Source organism: Anas acuta, chromosome 1, assembly GCF_963932015.1.
Source record: "Anas acuta chromosome 1, bAnaAcu1.1, whole genome shotgun sequence".
NCBI classification, from domain to species: Eukaryota; Metazoa; Chordata; class Aves; order Anseriformes; family Anatidae; genus Anas; species Anas acuta.
The window spans coordinates 67,318,702-67,338,067 of NC_088979.1; the positions used below are offsets into that span (position 1 = coordinate 67,318,702).

General features: G+C 37.5%; 1 protein-coding gene across 4 annotated transcripts in view; it reads left to right on the forward strand.

Moving 5' to 3' along the window:
• Positions 1-18,208, forward strand: part of MGAT4A (alpha-1,3-mannosyl-glycoprotein 4-beta-N-acetylglucosaminyltransferase A) — a 71,788-nt gene extending 53,580 nt beyond the window's left edge. For 3 of the 4 annotated variants that reach the window (XM_068681034.1, XM_068681056.1, XM_068681041.1), the window contains exons 12-16: positions 193-386; positions 10,753-10,831; positions 13,000-13,066; positions 13,828-13,940; positions 14,110-18,208. In XM_068681034.1, coding sequence (XP_068537135.1) covers positions 193-386; positions 10,753-10,831; positions 13,000-13,066; positions 13,828-13,940; positions 14,110-14,136 — 480 coding nt within the window. In that variant the 3' untranslated portion in view covers positions 14,137-18,208. The remainder of the gene's footprint in view (positions 1-192; positions 387-10,752; positions 10,832-12,999; positions 13,067-13,827; positions 13,941-14,109) is intronic. The other variant, XR_011096194.1, reaches the window with a different exon arrangement.
• Positions 18,209-19,366: the final 1,158 nt, after the last annotated feature.

The window sequence follows — 19,366 nt, forward strand, 5'->3', positions numbered from 1 at the left end:
GTTAGTGAATATCTTTATTTTTTACTTGATGGCATGTTCATCTTATTACTTAGATTACAAGATCTGATATATTCAAAAATGAGTAATGCATTTATTTTCCTTTTTTTTTTCAAGTGTTTAAGTGTAACAACTTGAGAAAAACAGTAAAAAAAAAAAAAAATCTGACCAGCATAATGTTTGTGTTTCAATTAGGATAAAGACTTCCTGAAACCATTGCTGCATAAAATCCACGTGAATCCACCTGCAGAGGTTTCCACATCTTTAAAAGTCTACCAAGGGCATACCCTAGAAAAAACCTACGTAGGGGAAGATTTTTTCTGGGCTGTCACACCGGTTGCTGGGGACTATATTCTATTTAAATTTGACAAGCCTGTCAATGTAGAAAGGTTAGTAATTATTTGTCTTTGGTCTCATATCTAAAGCTGCTTGCTTGCCAAGACTGCTTGAAGGTAGAATTTGAGGCTGTCATAATAAACTGAAGTGAAATCATCTGGGGTATTTGCAGTCTAGCTGAAACTGTGATCATCAGAGTCTTTTCCTCCAATTCTTTTGCTGGTTTAAATGTTGCCTTCCTCTTTACTTTTAATTTTATCTGGAGCTTTTTTGATAAATGCAATTCAAACCCAGTGTTTCTCTGGCAGGTCATAGGGGAACTCAAAAGAAGTCAGTTTGATTCTGTTTGTTTGGTTGGTCTGCTTCTAATTACAATTACAACTGTGCAACATGGTGTGTGCTACAGAATGTTGTGCCCTGCAGGCTCAGTCCATTGATTGTCCAGACCAGCAGTCTTGCTGGAGCATGTCACAATGTCCCTGTACCTGAAAGTTGGGAACTGTGAAGGGTAGCATTAATTTATTTTGTTAGATTTTGCTTTAGGGCTTGAGAAAAAAACACCATGCTAAGACTCCAAGTTGACCTATTTCAAAATTAAAAAGACTTGAAATATAAGTATCTGCGATTTGTTAGAGGACTAAAAGTGACTTTTCCTTTGGATTTACTGTTTTGCTGTTTTGGTTTTCACTGTCTTGCCAACAGAATAGTCCAAGACATACAAAGTAAATTGTTTATTTAGTGTCCGTTTAAGTGTTGCTGTGTTAGTAGATTTCTTTTTCCTTTCTTCACGTACCTTCTGTGCTTTTTTGAGGTCAATACGTATAGTCTGGTAGAGCAAAGTTTCTTTGGCTCAATTGACTGGCTGCTTTTCTTGTGAAGGAGCCCTTTCTGCAGTTCTGAACTGAATCCAATTAGTCAACTTCTGTGCATGGTACATAATCAAAGACTAAGTCTTCACCTTGGCTTAGCACAACAGGGAGGATCAGTAGTTTCCTTGTTCTGTGTTGTACCAAACCAGTCTGACCTATTAAATTCAAGTTTGTTGTGTGACATGTCAAATTACTCTTCCAGTTGGTTGCTGTGCTTTAAAAGACTTTCTTGGATGGCTTTCACAACAAGATGTATATGTTGAGAAACATGACTGCCATACCCCCTTGGATTAAAGGCAGAATCTTTTTATATCCTGTGCCAGTAATGTAAAAAACCTACATATTTTTCAAATCAAGTGCATGAATTCATTGATTCTTTTTGATCAAGTTTTTCTCTTCAAAGTTATGCCGTGAATGTTATCTTATTTTTTTGTTTGTTTGTTTTTAAGAATAATATGCCTCTACTCTATGAATAGGGTAACTATAACCAACAAATGTTGATCTTGGGTGGATTGTTGTTCTGTTAGGATGAGTCAAGCGCACAATGGCAATTCTGGAAAGCGGTGCTAGTAAGTGTCTTAGATGAGCCCTGTAATTCAAAAGTCAGCATGCGCAGGTCTGAAGAAAATACATATTTTTATGTCCTACCTTAATGGTGAGGGAATTGGGGGAACAAGTAAATACTAATTATCTATGCAAAAAAGCTGGTGAGGGGTCTGGAGAACAAGTCCTACGAGGAGTGGCTGAGGGAGCTGGGCTTGTTCAGCCTGGAAAGGAGAAGGCTCAGGGGCGACCTTATTGCTCTCTACCTTAAAGGAGGCTGTAGCAAGGTGGGGATTGGTCTGTTCTCCCACATGCCTGGTGACAGGCCGAGGGGGAATGGGCTTAAGTTGCGCCAGGGGTGTTTTAGGCTGGATGTTAGGAAAAACTTCTTTACTGAAAGGGTTGTTAAACATTGGAACAGGCTGCCCAGGGAGGTGGCGGAGTCACCATCCCTGGAGGTCTTTAAAAGACGTTTAGACGTAGAGCTTAGGGGTATGGTTTAGTGGGGACTGTTAGCGTTAGGTCAGAGGTTGGACTCGATGATCTTGGAGGTCTCTTCCAACCTAGAAATTCTGTGATTCTGTGAAAATGTGGGAAGGCGGTGTTCATTATTATGCTTTGAAAAATTGTAGCTAGGGCTAAGGTAGTTGTGTCTATCTGATGTGTTAAGAACAGTCTCATCAGTAGAGGATTATACTATCTTTTTTGGTATTTCTACTTATTGAAGAAAGTCATTCCAATTTTAGAAAAAAGGGAGCATCTTGGATCCCATTGCTTTCTCAAAGGAAGTCCACTAATTAGAATGATGTTACGTATTTAGACTTAACTTAGGTTTAGCATTGTTTGAACTATCATTATAGGCCATTTCAATATTTATTGTGATTTGTGTTTCTGTTGCCACAGGATCCTCAAAAATATAGCATTTTGCCTTTGTGTATGTAGTTGTTGTTTTAATTACTTTATTTTCTCTTCCTTTTCTGTCCTATTAAACTGTCTTTCTCTCATGAGCTTTTCTGAGTTGCTCCCCCATCCCACTGGGGGTGAGTGAGTGAACGGTGGGTGGTGCTGAGCTGCCTGCTCCCTTAAACCACAACAGCATCAGGAAAAGTGTCCCTGTGGGGAGATGTACCTGATTGTGGCAAGTAGAAGCAGAAAAGCCCTCTTGTGTTCGTGAACCTACATAACAGGTGCTGTTTGTTTTATGTTGTTGTTTTTAAAGCAATAGAAAAGCTCCTTGAATTGACACCAAATGTTGTCTGCCAAGTCAGTTGGAGGTGCAGCTGCTTAATAGTTCCAGTAATAAATTCTCCGTAAACAAGCTTTCTAATGGAAATATTTACCACAACTGACAGAATGAATGGCAGGTCTGTTACGGTGTGACAGAACACCGACTTGTTCCTATAGCTCGTTTTTCCATGCCAACCGCTTTGCTGAACTGAATGTAATGTTTCTGTTGAGTGTAGCAGTACAGTAATTAGCTTTCATCAAGTATTTAAATATTTCATTTCTGAGACCTGAGAATATTGTCAGGGATAACAGTGGCAAGGATCTCTTAATAATCTAAAGTGAGATCTGAACTCGTGTAGTGGAGCAGAAAATAACATTTGTGGCTATTTCATGCAAGACCTACTTGACATATCCTTGCTGAATGTTGAAGTCAAATGGGTGTTGATTATTTTAAGCCACACCTGTAGAACAGGGATGTGTAAATTGAAATAGTCAAAAGTGAAAATTGAAATGTTGCCTAAGTTTGAGCTCTCCCTATAGGTTTGACTGACGTAAGTTGGATAATGCGCGTGTTTTTTGAAAACACTTATTAACACCGAGGAAGTCCTTGGAAGTGCATAACCTATGGCCATTTTGATTATTGTCAGCTTTTCTGCAATAGCAATTTAGAATGGATATTTACAAAAATAAAGGGTTTCAGAGAAAAAAACAACACACACAACCTCACCAATTTATGTTAATTTGCTTCATGATTTTTGGAATATGAGGTTTATTCTTATTTGTATGTGACTGCTTGGCAGTGTTTGAATATCTTCATGAGGGTTAGTAGAATTTTTGTGGGTTTGAGTGTTTTTGGAGGGGAAGGAAAGCAGGGAGGTGGTGATTTATTTATTTATTTTTTTTATACCCCCTAACACTGCTTTTAACTCTGTAGTTGCCCGGTAGTTGTGTCCTTGCTTTTAACGAGTTGTTGGTCCTAATGTGCTGTTGGTTATTAATAAAGTGATTTTATGAGGCCCAACTTGCTGTCTGGAATTTCAGCTTTAAACTGAAATCTTAATACTTTTGACAAATCAGCTTGTAGATTACATGTACTTCTTTGCTTTCTGATGTTGGCATAGATACTTGATGTGCAGTATTTGAGGCTAATTATCTAATTTTCTGTGCTGTTGACCCTAGAATTGCAGGGAACGTGTGACGTTAACCTTGCATGTATGTCCTATGGTGGCTTCTTGCAATGTATAATTCCCACTCATGCGAGATATATATTTGACTATTTAAACTCGAAAATCATTGTATTGTGTGAAGAATATCTTTTCTGGCTCCTGATAACATACAAGTTAATTTATCTGCTTTTAAATTGTTGTGACAGTGCTGAAAATTACTTGCATAAAAGGTGATGGTTGCTTGCCTGCTATTACTGCCACTAAGTTGTAGAGAAAAAGCAGCACAGTTTGTAAAGCATGTTCTCTAGCAGTGAGATTATTTTTTTTGATGTTTGTTTTAAGTAGAATAAAGTTTGTAAAAAGTGTATCATAGCACCTGGCTGTACATGTATCTAAAGTATAGTTAATTATCTATGCTGTGGGATGCATGTCCTCTTTTTGGAAGAGATCCACAAAATCAAGTGTATTACAAAGGAAAAAAAAGGTTTTCTATAACAGCTTTCCAAAACTGGCAGTGCAGTGAAGCCTTCTCATTGTTTCCTTTTGCAGTAACAACCACGTAAAACCTAGGGAATTATGAAATCATTGGGGTTTGGAGTAACACAGCAGTAACTTGACTAATGCGTAAGCTGTTCTCTGTTCATAAGCACTGTCCAGTCAGTACAGAAACTCTCCTTGCACAATACAGCATGTTCTACTTTTCTTGTGCAAATTTAGCTGCAGTAGCACACTAATACATGCAGCCACGCACAGCCACGATGTGTATGATTTAGAAATAATCTTTGTTCTGATTTTAAATATATAATTATTATATAGGTTGTTAAAGCTTAACATCACCTTCATCTTATTAGGCTTTAAGGTGGTATCAGATGATAGAAAATACTTTTAAGTCTCTTAAATTTATTAGAGTTTTTGTATGTTAGTGTATTTCAGGTGGGCTAATGTTTTTAGCATATATGAAAAAAAAAAAAAGAGAGGAATTAAGGACTTGATTTCTGTGTTTGCATAAGCTTCTGTACTAATGAGCAGAACATCCTCCCATGGATACCCTGACAGCAGGGATTTGGCAGGCAGGCTCCCAGCCACTGATGCTGTTTGCTCTGGGCATGGGAACTCTGCCCACCACGATGAGGCAAGAACTTCGTAGGAAAAGAAAAATAGTACGGATCAGAGACAGAAGAAGGGAGCTCTCTGAGCCAAGGACATGCTGCTTTCTCCTTAATGGCACTAATATTCCACATTGGTGTCTTTGGCAGCATTCCTGGGTTTTACTGTTCTTACTCAGAAATCTTAGAGGTTTAATGCAGTTGCCTAAATGTTAGGTGTCAAATGCCACTTGAGATACCCTAAAATGCTTCACCTGATTTTCAGAAGGGCTTGAGTCTCTGACATGTCACAGGTGCATCTTCCAGCCTGTGGGGATGCCCATACCCAAGGGCATCTCAGCTGACAGTAAATGCTGATGTTTAAGAAAACTGAAGGGAGCTCCCGTGTGCTTTCCAGAGAAATAATATTCCAGGTGCATATGTGTATATATAAACTTAAATAAATACAGACACATACATCTACAGTGAAATGTGGAAAGATATTTTTGTTTTATTTATTATAGATGTATTATAAAAGATATATTGCAGCTTTACATATTCATCTGTAGAATATATGTATATGACCTATATAAAACAAATATATAATCTGAAACTGTCTGCGTTTCATTGGTTTAAAAGTTTAGCAGAATTAACATTGATGTATAGTGTAAGGGCCGTTTTTACTAATGTCGATCAGATTGAGAAAGAGCTAAATTTCTTAAAGAAAAGAGTGAAGATTTCATGAGAGAACTTCTCCCTTTAGTAGTAAAAACAAGCCAAAAGCCAGTACTCACCGAAACCCAGCATTAGAAATAGTGAAAATGAGTTTAATGCCAAATCCTTTTCTATTACAGTTGACCTGTACGCACTTCAGAGAGCACAGTGGAGGTTTGGAAAGCCATTCTCATTGTCCTCACTGGGACATAATATATATGTCCGTAATATATATTGACAGTGAGGCTGGCTATTTTGGGCAGAGAAAATGAAATCCTACCAAGCATTGTGCATAAAAGTTAATGGGGTAAATGTTCCTTCCCCACCGCCTCCCCCCTGCAGTGGTTTTGAATCAGAAGCTGTAACAAGATGAAAACCTCTCCTTGGTTTTCATGCCTCTTGTGAGTACTTGTGTGTGTATATGTGTATCTAGGCTTGCAGAATTAAGCTTTATTTTTTTTTTTCCAATTATAAGCAATTTTTGCAAAGGAATTGGTGAGAAGCATAAAGGGTAGGAAAAGAAATTGATCCCGAGTGAAGGAAAATAAGTTATTTGTCTTTCTTTTATAACACATACAAGAAAAACATAAAAAATAGCGCATGGTTAATACCTATTTCCAGTGACAGTAAGTTAATATTTCCTGATGAGAGTTCTGGGAAAATGACAGAGTGGGGTTAGATTAAATTTCTTTTACCACATTTGCATCCAGAGAACAAAAATCCTGGATAGAATTGGTGGATAATGACTCTTGCAGGGGTGACAGCCTTTGCAGAGAGCCAAAAATGTGCTGACTGAATGTCGCTTTTATAGAAATTCACACTGTGCGGAATTTAAAACTGTTGTCCTGCTTGTTGATAGCAGATAGTGCACAAGTGGAAGGAAACATTTCCTCCCTGCCTTCCTATCTCTTCCTTTTTCTGCAAAAGGGATATACTAACATACAAAACTGCTAAAAAGAGACGTAAGGAGGACATGCAGAGAAAAAGATTTGATTCCTGATATTTACGGCAGACAAAGGCCTGTGTTCATAAATAGATTCTTAGAATATTTTTGTATAATATCAAGTGAGATAAGACTTTTGTTTCCTTCCAAACAAAAATGTATTGGTAGTGGATGTGAATTTTATGCTTTTCTTGGGTGTATTATTTCCTTTTATAAAGCTGCTGTTTACTGGTAAGTTTTCTTGTGTGTCCTCTTCTCTGCTCTGTTTTTAATGGCTCAACAAAGCAGAAGATGCACAGAATTGTGCTTCTGTTTAAAAAAAAAAAAACAAAACTAACACAATTAATATTTTTTTTCTTCTGAATAAGAAATAAAAGGCAGTAAGACACCCTTGTTAATGCCTAAAAGGAAACATATCAGGTAACTGAGAGAATAACGCTTTTCTGAGTCTAAATATGCTTTGATGTCGGGGCAAAGAAGAAAGATACAACCCCTCCATTAGCGAAGTAAGAGAAGGGTAAAGATGTGTACTTGCTTTGTTCTTGTTGTGGTTTTGTTGTGTTTTTTTTTGTTTGTTTTTGTGTCAAAAGTGCAAGCGATGAACTAGTACTGAAAGATGGAAAAGTTTAGCTATTTAGAGAATACTAAAGGTAACTAAAGTTAATGGCATTGGCAAGCTGATGACATCTTTTGTCAGTGTATACATGATGATCATGCTTCTGTCCTTCCATTCCTCTGTGTTAGGATGTATATGAACACTGGTTTAGCTGAGTGGTTTTATTTTTATTTTCATTTTTATTTTTACTTTTTTCCTGTGTCTGACTTGACTGTATAGGTGAGTCTAGTTCCAAGGCAGAAGTCATACCCGCAGCTTTCATATTCAAATCATTCAATATGGAAACTGAAATCTTATTTGCAGCTTTGTTCCCTTTTGTGTGTGTTTGTTCTTTAACCTTTGTTGCTCTTTAAATTTTATTGTGTAGGTTTTTATGTGCCACATGAGACGTTAATGTTTAGCATCCTCTTTTACCCTCTTATTACACTGAGGTCAAGAACAAAATGTACGTGAGCTGATTCATACATCTAGGAACTTCTGGCAGATAGGAAGTTGTGGCTGTTTTTGAATATGTACAGTAGCTAGTCACTATATTTGACCCTTGCCTCTTTAAAGAGAGACTTAAAATGGAGAAACGTCCTCTGAAGTTCAGATATTTCACTTTATTTCACTTAGCAGTTGTGAATTAGAGTTACTTTTTGCTGATGACTTCCATCAAGAATGTCCAGATTTGCTCATCTCCTTGTCTTATAATTAAAACAAGTTGTGAAGTAATGTTTTATAAGGATTATTATTATTATTATTATTATTATTATTATGTTAATATGTATTTCTTTGGTATTATTATATTTAGAGGTCAGTGGCTTTCAGAATTTTAATTGGAAAGAACAGTTCAGAAGGCATTAGGTTTAAACAGCAGGTAGACAAAAAATGTCTTTGAGTCAACCCCAGGAAAAATGTCAGGTAACCAGCAGATTAAAAAAACAAACAAACAAACACGTTTTTAGTATTTACACAGGCTGTCACCTGCAAATCCCAGGACAGATGTCAGAATAACTTAGCCAAAAGCACAACTACTTCTGTGGCTTTCAGTTTCTGTCTTTCAGTCTCCAGGAAAAAAAAAAAATTATTAGCCTGAAATCTTTATGATTTTGCAGTGTGTCGGGGAGGCAAGTTTTATAAAAGAACAGCTAACTGATGCTTCTTGCAGAAGCTGTAGAACAGCAACTCGTTTGTAAATGAAATGTTATTCCTAAGCAAATTTTCTAATTCATAAATTTTATTTCTGAGCAAAAGATTGACTATAGACATGAGCTGTGTATGTGCATTCATACTTCTATTTTTAATTTCTGGGTAACTTCTGTCTAAGTAGGTGTTATCTGACAAATGTTCAGGCAAGGCTCAGATTTAAAAATGCCCCTTCTGTTCTAAACATAATCTTAAGTAAGATGTGGAACATATGCATATGTTATAAGTGTATGTGCATATGGCAAACATACTGGAAAAGTGGTTTTGACTACATGGAAATCTGCAAATCCGTTTTTATTACTTCCATAAATTGTTTTAGCTTTGTGCCAGTTTTTGAGCTCGGTGCCCTAATGGCACAGTATCTGCGGGGAGTGCAGGGGGAGAATCTCCTCCCCCTTTAAACAGCTGGCTGTGCTGTTCTTAAACCAAAACCAACCCAAACTACCACCTGCCCCCACAGCACCCCCGAAGCATTATCTTCTGTTGAGAGAGCAGGGTCACAGAGGAGGGTTATTTTTAATTTTTGTGGCTTTTTAGGTGTGTCTTCTCAGAAATGAGATTTGTGAAATAGAAAGCACTAAAGAAGAGTACTGCCCCTGGGGTTTGGTAAGAGAGTTTGATGTTTGCCTTTCAGATGCAAGTGTTCAAACTCTGGAATTTAAAAATATAAATCTTTGGATTTTCAGTGTTTTAGTGAGAAGAATTTAGAAATAGATATCAATGGAGCTTTCTTAGATCTGAGTGTGTGATTTTTACTCCTCTTCTGAGCCCTTATAGAAGACATGCTACATGCCTCCGAGTGTCTGTGTATTTTTAAATTATTTCCTGTCATTTTAGGATCACAGACCCTTCTAATTCAGGGTCAGAGAGCTCTGTTTTCTTCTACTTTCTGACTTGTAGCTATGGAGAACGGATTAATGACAAGTACTTACCTGGTTTCAGACATACTAGATAAACTGGAATTTACATCTCCAATTACATCTTAATAAATTGCAAATTGAGCTAATGTTTGTAATTTTAATCAAGTGATAATTTCTGAACTAATTTTGTCCCTGGCTGGTGATGGATTTAATGTAGAAGATAGTGCTTACTGTTTATTTCTCCAGTTTCCATCTGAAGGAAGGTTTGAAATGTGTTGATGGATTGTTACATATTCATTTAAATGCATTAAAAGGAAAATAGGTTTGTTAAAAGTGGCATTTGAGTAGGTGTGATATGTAAGTAGTTTTCAGATAGTAATCTGAATAAGCTCCTCTGCGGTCTACTAGAAAAAAATGTCAAGGAATAATTTTTCAGGCATTGATACCACCTAGTGGTAAAAAAAGATTGTTACTTATTTGCATAGTGTGTGGATTTGACATCAAAAATACTATCAAGTTTGTGCTATATATAAAGAAATGTAAATTAAACCCTGTCTTTTGTAACTGATTATCTACAGGTGCATAGTACTGCAAAAACTGTCGGAGAGGGGGTAGTTAGATTTCTAAGACTTGCACTTCACCAGGTGATATGTGTAGGGATGGTTTTGATACAGTTCTTGACATACTCTGCTCCATTAAACAATAAAAAAAAGTTCATTGAATGCATATCTGAATGAGGGTAACTTTGCACAGGTTTAAAATAATAATAATCATTCCCTGCGTATACATGTAAAAATGATTTTGTAAAAATAATAATCTGTCTTTGGAAAATAATTTTATATTCAGATAACGTTACGCTGTGTGTATGGGCTGGGCGTTCCTGGCACAACCATTAATGAGAGTGTGCAGCGAACCAGAGCAGTGAACTGCTCTTGGGGAAAACTAGCCTGGCAAAAGAGTTGCTGCAGATACGTTCCCTGACCTGGCTCTGAACGGATCTGCAGAGTTCATTCTGCTGGCACAAGGTGGGGGTGACCCGTGGTGGGAAGCATCTGTTACTTCTTATAATCAGCTGATGAAGGTCCAGTATAAAAACAACATTATTGTAAAACATACAAAGTGATTATTAACATATAAGGTTAAAGTATTAACATGCACAGCTAAGTCTGACTGATGTATGCAGGCTATTTCTCCTTTTCCATTTGCAGGTACTTGTTTCACAGTGGCAATCCAGAGCACCCAGGAGATATACTTCTAAACACAACAGTGGAAGTTCTGCCTTTTCAGGTATGAATGTATTGATTTGTTTCTTCTCTATTATAGGATAAAAGCAAAATCTCCTAATTGTATTGATTTTTCTTTATTATTTTTATTTTTAGCTGGGTAAGGGAGGCATGAATGCTTCTTTTATAACTGTAGGCTTTTGATGCTCTCATACTTTTTTTTTTTTTAAATTGGATCTGTTCACAGAAGGCTAATGGAACTATTCAGATGTTCATTTAAAGTACAGCCTGCTGTATGTGCTGTTGGTAATTTGGAGGTGAACAAACTCATTTTCTTCCAATTCACTGTTACTATTTAAAACAAAAAATAACCAACCAGCCTGCCATCTCCAATGTATTTTGGAAAATGGGAAAGCTATTTCAATCTCCTTTTTGACTTATTAAAAACAAAACAAACAAACAAAACTCTTGGTTCTGGAATTGACATGCATCTAAACCATACCACAAATACCTTATAGGTACTTCAGTATCTGGATTCTCAGACTAAGTCTGAATTTTATTTTAGGAGGGCACTACTGTCTAAAGTGTATTCTTGCTTGAAAGCAGATGATACAGGTTCTTTTTCTTCTACTGAATATAGTACCTGATCATTTAAATCACAAAAACTATGTGTGAAGATTAAGATATTACTTCAAATAGGTTTATTTTATTTAGTCTTAAAACAGCAAAGTATTTGTCTTCTCCCATACACCTCATGTGGGTATCCTAAGATTTGTGCTTTAAGTGCTATACAAAAACCAACCAACCAACCACAAATGATCATGGAGGGATTCATTTCACTGTTCTTGTAGTCCACTGTCCTGGAAGCGAGGAAAAAAAATAAAAATACAGATTTCTGACCAGCTCCATCTCCCAGTAGAAGTTTGATTGTAGTTACATGACATGATACCTGGGCTATCATGTTGTACTATATAATTTAATTTTGCTTCTCAAGACCTCAATACCTTATAGGTAATTCAGTGTCTGGATTCTAAATCTGTTCCTTTCCCCTGATAACTGATTTTTCCTGATAACTGATATACCTTTCCTCAGGGAAATATATTCAGCCATAAAACCAGCAACAGCCCTTACCTCATCTGGCCCCAAGATACCATGGGAATGGTAATATCTGGCTTTCAGATGCCCCTCAAATGGGGACATCCAGTAAGCACATAATGCTCCCAAATTTCCCTTGCTATTGATGCAATGTTGGGAAAGGTGAACAAGAAATTCTGTACCTGGCCAATTCCTAAGCCATTGGTGTCACCAGTACAGAGACAGCAGCTGCAGAACGATAGGTACTGTTTTGAGAGAAGGATTTCTCTAACATGGACTTGAGTAGAGCCAGAAGCCCACTCACGTACTTCTACTCTGATCCCCCATAACCAGAAATTGGGTTGGGGGCTGGAAGAATCCTTAAAAAAAGTGTTCCTAGACTGACTGGATTTGTCAAGGAAGTCAAGCAACACACTCAGTAAATAAATAAAAATCCACCAGAGCAAAACCAAACCAAACCGCTTTTCAGCACCATCCCTTCAAAGCAGGAAACAACAAAAAGCTGATGGATTTAATCTCCTGGGCCTGTCAAGAATTTTTAATTGATTCCTAGGAAATTTTTACATGGGTCTTTTAGTACTGGGTCATGTGATTGTGGTTGCAATTTCCAGGCTGTTTTTGAAGCTCTGGTCTACCATTTAATTTTTCTGTTCTTATTAAAGAAGTTCGTTGATATCCACTCTTTTTAGTAAGGTGGTGATAATTGAAATGCTTCCCTTGCTGGTCTGAGGGCTTCTCATTTTGCCCAAGTTCTTATATCAAAATGTGAGCTGCAAGTTTCATTTGTCATGAGAGAAATGTGGCTCAGACACAGGAAAAGAAGGCAAGGTTTTGCCTTTGCTTTTCTTCTGCTCTGTGTGCCAGTATCTGCTGTGTATTCTGTTCACGTGGCAATTAGCATATCAGTTAAGTGGGGCACCTGAACTACTTCCTTTTTCTACCTTGAAGCCAAATACAGTTCAGTTCTGGAGCACTGCTGCTTTTTCATTTCTTTGTTGGTTTGTCTGAGGCTATAAATAACTATTCTAGGCTTGTTCATAATTATTTAGAAAAGGTGGATGCTGGATACACACTTGACTTTCGCTGGCAAAGTTGTATGTCAAAATAAATGACCTCATCTGTGCTTTGTTGTTGTAGAATGAAGAATTGGTATTGAGCAAAGAAACCAAAGACAAACGCCTAGAGGATGGTTACTTCAGGATAGGTATGACACAGACAGCAATGCTTTTCTGTTACACATGTAGAAGGACGTATTTTGTTACTTTTGCACATATTGAGACACTTTAATTAAAAACAAGACAAACCTAAAACTGAGTTTTTTCATCCTTCATTTTGGGTGTGTGACCTTGTGTAGGATTTCCTTACTATTGCTTCCAATATTTCTTCTTTGAGACTGATGCTCTAGCACCACTCTTATTTGGATTGCAGCTACACCCAACTTCTCTGCCAGAGCAGATCCACTTAAGTTATTGCTGAGGCATCTCCAGGTTGCTTAAGATCACCTCTTATGTCCTGTGACTGCACAAGTGCCTCTCTGTGAGCTGTTGTGCTCGAGTGTGTGCCGTCAGGGTCTGGGCTTGAACCAACCCTCCAAGCAGACGATCGGCTGTCTCATCGTGGGATGAGATTGGCGTTTCCATAGGCAAGCAGCTGCTGGGGCAAGTGGCAGGATACCTGTTCCAAGGAGGAGAAATTTTACTGATGGGTTGTATTTAGCTTGTTGGACATAGGTTGGGCATCCCTGTTGCAATGAAAGCAAGCTTTTTTTATCATATGCATGCTTAAATCTAAATTCTAACTAGGCTTTTAAATTGGATTCTTATCCATCCTAATATAATTGAGGATTCTTTAAATGGGAGTACATTAGGCGTGAATGGTATCCCATGTAGATGCATTTTTCTGGGCGTAGATCCTGTACTTTGTTAACAGGTGTTAATGGAAGATATACTTTCACTTCTTTCGCAGGGAAATTTGAAAACGGTATAGCTGAAGGAACAGTTGACCCCAGCCTAAACCCTGTTTCGTCATTCCGGCTTTCAGTAATACAAAATTCAGCAGTATGGGCGATTCTGAATGAGGTGAGAGGTGGTATATTCTTTTAAAAATAAAAAGGCAAATGTGAGATTTCATTCTTTCAATGTGTTTGACACTCAGAATTTTGGCTAGCACTGAGAACATTTACCTCTGATTTCTAAGAAAACCGCAGTGTCCTTAAAATATAACTTTCTTTCTGATTCTTTGTTTCAGATCCATATTAAAAAGATTACAAACTGATCATCGAATTCTCCTCTAGAGGAAAAAGAAAGAATCCTTGAAAACTTTTCCTGTAAAATCTGACATCCTTAACAAGTCATAAATTGAAAATACTGAGCATGCACCTTATCCCAAATTTCTTTCATTTTCACTTGAACTCTACCTCTTGTGAAATCTACTGTAGATGAGAAGATTGTATTTACCCCTTCTTATCTGATCCATCCAGAAACTGATGCTCCACACTGATATTGTTCATCCGAGGCCTAGGTTGCCCTCCACTTTAATGTGACTTCATCATCTTATGGTTGCAGAACCCTACTACACTTAATCTGTACTATTTTGATAGTATAGTAATATAGAGAAGTTGTACATATTGTTACATTCCTGGAAGAAGCAGAAAAATATAATTATTGTTAAATATGTTTTATGAAGGGGGTACTTTCGGAGTTCCATTTATTTTCTATAACGAGAACCCTCTTTTATAGATTGTCAGGGATATATATTAAAAATGTTAGGGATATTTAATTTATTAAAATAATTTGAAAAGTACATATTTTTATGCAGTAAAATTTTAAATTGATATAGTTTTTTTTATGAATTCTCTAGTTTAAGTTATCTTTCTACATTTTTCTTTGGAGATGCAAACATAAATTAATACCATATTTCAAATATACTGCCATGTTTAAAAAAAAACTAGATTAAGTTTCTAAATTATGTAGTTTTGTACACAGAATCTGAATTATGTTCAGTGGCATTAACAGAGTTCTGAAGAGCATTATTCTTTGGAGCTATGAATTTCCACTATGTACAGTTTGTAGCCACATGGAGAGCATGTTGAAATGTCTTATTTCATATTATGTACTAAATCTGCAGTGATTTTAGATTTAATCCATTGCATTTTAGAAGGATTTTTCAATTCCTAACTGTTCTTTCTTAAAAAAAAAAAAAGAAGAGGAAAAAGAAAAAAAAATCTTTTTAGACATTTCCTAGCCTGGACAAATTCATTTTCTGTACTACAAAAATCAGTCCCCAGCTTTCCTTGGAGTGACAGAGGTTAACCTCTTTAAAAAGAGTTAGTAGTAATTAGGTATACTTGATCTACAGCAGTATCCTCTTAAGCAGTTATTGCAGTATTTATTTTAGATACATGCCAGTGAATAGTTCTGGTTTACTTTTATTTTGTTCCATTGTTCAAGAACAAGGTTTCAGTTTGACTCTTTTTATCAATCAGTGTAATAACTCGCACTAATTTTACTAAGAACTGAATTTGGCCTCAAGTTAGTACCCTGCCTTTTTGTTTCAAGGGAAACAACAGTGATCTTGAATCAGAAACTCCGTCAGGAACATGAAATGGTTTGGATTAAATCCAGAGTGGATTTGTTGCAGTACTAATGCTGCCACTGTTCTTGAGTTCTGCTTAGGTGCTAATGTGTAAAGGACACAGGCATGGGAAGATTTAAGTTACCCAGTCAGAAATGGTCGGGAAGGAAAGAGGCAGGAGCTCCTCTTCACTAGGAATGAAGTGCCTGAGTGACACTGGAGAGGGGCTGCTGCCCTGGCTTAGGGATTCTCAGCTGCTGTGAACTGGCCTGCTTGCGCTGACATCTCAAAAGGTGGCACAGTTCTTGCGGGGTGGAGGAACTCCCTTATCCCCAGCAGCTCTGTGGCCAGGACACAGACATGGAAAACTGCTGTGGGGTCCCTAAACTAGGGCAGGGATCTTGAATTCGTGTCTCCAGCAGGAATGTTCTAATGGGTTTGGTCTCTTTTTCATGACCTATTAATAAGGATTAGGAACCTAAACCTGAGTCTTCATCAGTGCAAGCTGAGAGCCATCACCACTGGGATATGGAGTCAACTTGTGTTTTCTTCTGCCTTCCTGGCTAATGGTATCTTAGGCAGTTCAGCAGTATTCAAGTTTGTAAGGTTTGTAAAGCTTCACTACTTCTACAGACTGTAGTCATTTTCTTTTAGCTATGTCGTCTGAGAACACAGATTAGATTTGTACATGGAAGTAAGATCTTCTATTTAGACTAACTGGTGTAAGTTGAAAAAATAAGGAAGCTACTAAGCAGGCCTTGTTTACTTTTTTTTTCTGATTATATCGGATGCTATAAATAAAATATTTTACCTGGAAAGCTTGCCTTGCCCACAGAGACTGTGGACAAGCTAAGCACTGGCCTCATACATAGAGTTTATTCTTGAAGTAAGGAAGGTAAGGTAATAGGCTCAGAATCCTATTACATGGTAATAGCCTGGTATGATGCACAGCCTGGTTTGTTGTATGTACAATGCTATTCCATCAAATCATTACCAGTGGCTTTTTATCACAGATAAACTAGCAAAGGTCTAAGGAAGTATTTGTTTTCTTCTCAGCTGTGCCTGTGAATGAATGATGCAGATGAGGTAGGCTGTAGCTATTTACTACAATTTAGATTGCAGAAGTACATTAGATACTGCAGTTTCTTAAAATAAGTAGTTCCGTTGGTAGTGGCTTTCATCTTTTTCTGTGAGTTTGTAAGTTTACTGGTACCACTTATCAAGGATACTGTGTGCTTACTCTCAAAGCATCACCATTCCTGATGTTTCGTAGTAGTTAAGATGAATCATTGAAAATACACCTAATCACACTGAACCCTTCCAACACTGATTGCAGAACTCTGGTGTTAGCATTGTATTTAGATCTCAAGAACACCAAGATGAAATGTATCAGAAGCGACAAATTAACTACTGCTTGATAAAGTACGGTTGGTTGGTCGGTTTGCTTTTCATAAAGGTTATTGCATTTTTATTGCATTGTGCTAGAAGGAATTGGAAATACTCAGGGCTCCTTTGACACTTGCAATGTTCTTGAGCATCTGTACTATTGAAATAATTGTGCCACATTAATACAAATCATGTTCTGGAGATTCAGGTAAATCAGGCTTGGTGTTTCCAGGAAGTTCTGCAAATTTGCTTGGAAATTATCTCTACAGACAGCTATTTTGGGTTTTCAAACTTTCAAATTCTCATCCCCGTCAGTCTAATGAAGTGCAAGTCTCCTTCCTGGAATTATGCTTGAAATAAGAAAGCTTCAGCTGTTTGCCTCAACAGTGACTAGCTTGGGTCCTCTGTGACCAGATCTGCTCTGAATGGGCTCATCTGTCTTACATATGTCACACATTACATTATTACCACAGGAGTTCCTCTCAGCACCTTAAACCAATTACCTGATTTTGGGGGAGTTTTTTCCTACATTTATTTAACTTCAAACTATTTTTGTTTTGGTCTTAAAAATCCCCAGTAGGTGAGTGGATCTTATAGTAGTAATCAAGTAGTAGAAAGTGATTCAAAATAAACTGCATTATCCTGTATTAGCTCCTTCTGATGTTGTTAAAGCCTCAGAAAAGAAGCCAAAGTTATTACCCGAAAGCTTCATTTTCTGGACAAATTATTCTTAACTTCATGTATTAGATGATAAACAGAGCAGCTGATGACAGCACTGGCTTTTCTGAGCTGATCACGACTGCTCTGAACCGAGGAAATATAAGACTCAGTATAATCTTGCTTTGCTCATTTGGTGGGTAGACTTGTTGAAACCTTTGTGAACAGGATGTGATCCCAAGTTAATACTTTAAAAACAAAACAACTGAAGAGTGTTTCTAAAACTCTGTGTAAGGCTTCATGCTTTTGAAGACATCTCAACCATTTGTTGGCATTGATAGAAAATATTCCTATAGGCACATTTATTTTTTCTTAACGGAAACATGGCTTAGAAAAATTAAATGTTTCCCATAGACCAATGACAGACTGGACTCTTGTTGTGGCACTGCTTTTCTAGCTCTTCCAAAAGAAATTTTTAAATATCTTGAGTCAGTTACGAGCAAAGCGATTTATACTCTGCCCATGTGATACGTGATTCCTTGAATGGGCTGGAGTATGACTAGTCTTTGGCAAAACTGTATGAATTTGTAATATTTGAAAAAAAAAATGAAAGAAAAACATGTATCATTTCAATAATGCTTGTTTTTTGTTGGAAATGCTGCAAATGAAATATTGTAGTAATTTGTAGTTTGCTTCCAACTTGGCAAAACATTAATTTTCTAAAAAAGAATCGTGTTTTTTTCAATCCTCACTCCTCTGAAATAAATCAGCCTTCAGTTCTATATTTGTTCCTACCAGGAAGGATGCGTTAAGGAAAAGCTAAGGCAAGTAACTGTAGTAGTAATGGGAGACAGCCCTATGTTTTATATCATCATTACAATCACCAGCATAACGCTGAAAGACTTTTAAGCAACTGGTGTTTTCAGGCTAGCATTGATTACTCATTTAAAAACACCCCCCAGCCATAATGAATTGTTCTTTGAGTGTTGCTTTTTGACCCTGGTGTTCTCCTAAGGGTTTTGCTGATTTCTGCTGTAAACAGTGAGCAGCTACCCCTTCAGGGAGCTTAATTTTGAGATCTATGAAGCCTTGTTTCGAGGGGACAAACTCCAGTATCTCTAAAGGCCCCAAATCCTCCATTGATTACAATGGTATCATACCAGAGGGCACTGAACATGGAAAATGTTCAGAGCTGAACGTCCCTGAGTGGGTGATGACTGGTGCTAGGATTCCTGGTAGGGAACGCTGCACAGTTTAGGCCGAAGCTGCCTGCAGGACAGGAGCTCATATGTTTAGCCAGGGCGGATGAGGTGGTGACTGGAGTCTTTAGCCTTCCCTGGATCCGCGGTTCAGTGCTCTCCTTCTGCAGAGGGGAACTTCGCTCGGTGTCTGCTGGGAGGGGAACACGATTCTCTTCAAGCCTTAACAGTGGCTGAAACACACAGTACTGTAAGATGCACTGCCAGCATATTTGGTATTTTAAGGTAAACATGGCTTTTCCTTAGAGATCAAGTTCTAGTACTGGAATATTAAGTCTTACTGTATCCAGTTTACTCTCGCGTTGTTTTTGAAACTGAATCCTAGTACTCATGTTTCATATTGAACACAATCTTTGGAGAACTTTCATCTTCATTTTCCGGAAGGTGTTGTTTGTGACGGTCAGTTTATACTCCTGCCTTGTGGACTTCACAGCCGTAGGCGTTGCCATAAGCCTGTGTGGCCAAATTAACTTGGACTCCTCCTTCCCTTCTCATTAACACGCCACTCGTAACAGTGGATGTAATAATACCCAGTGGACTTCTTTAGATTAGGTTTAAAAACTTGCTGCTATATTTGGAAACCTGATATGGGGTCATGTTAATTGTGCCTTTCATCAATGTTTCTTCTG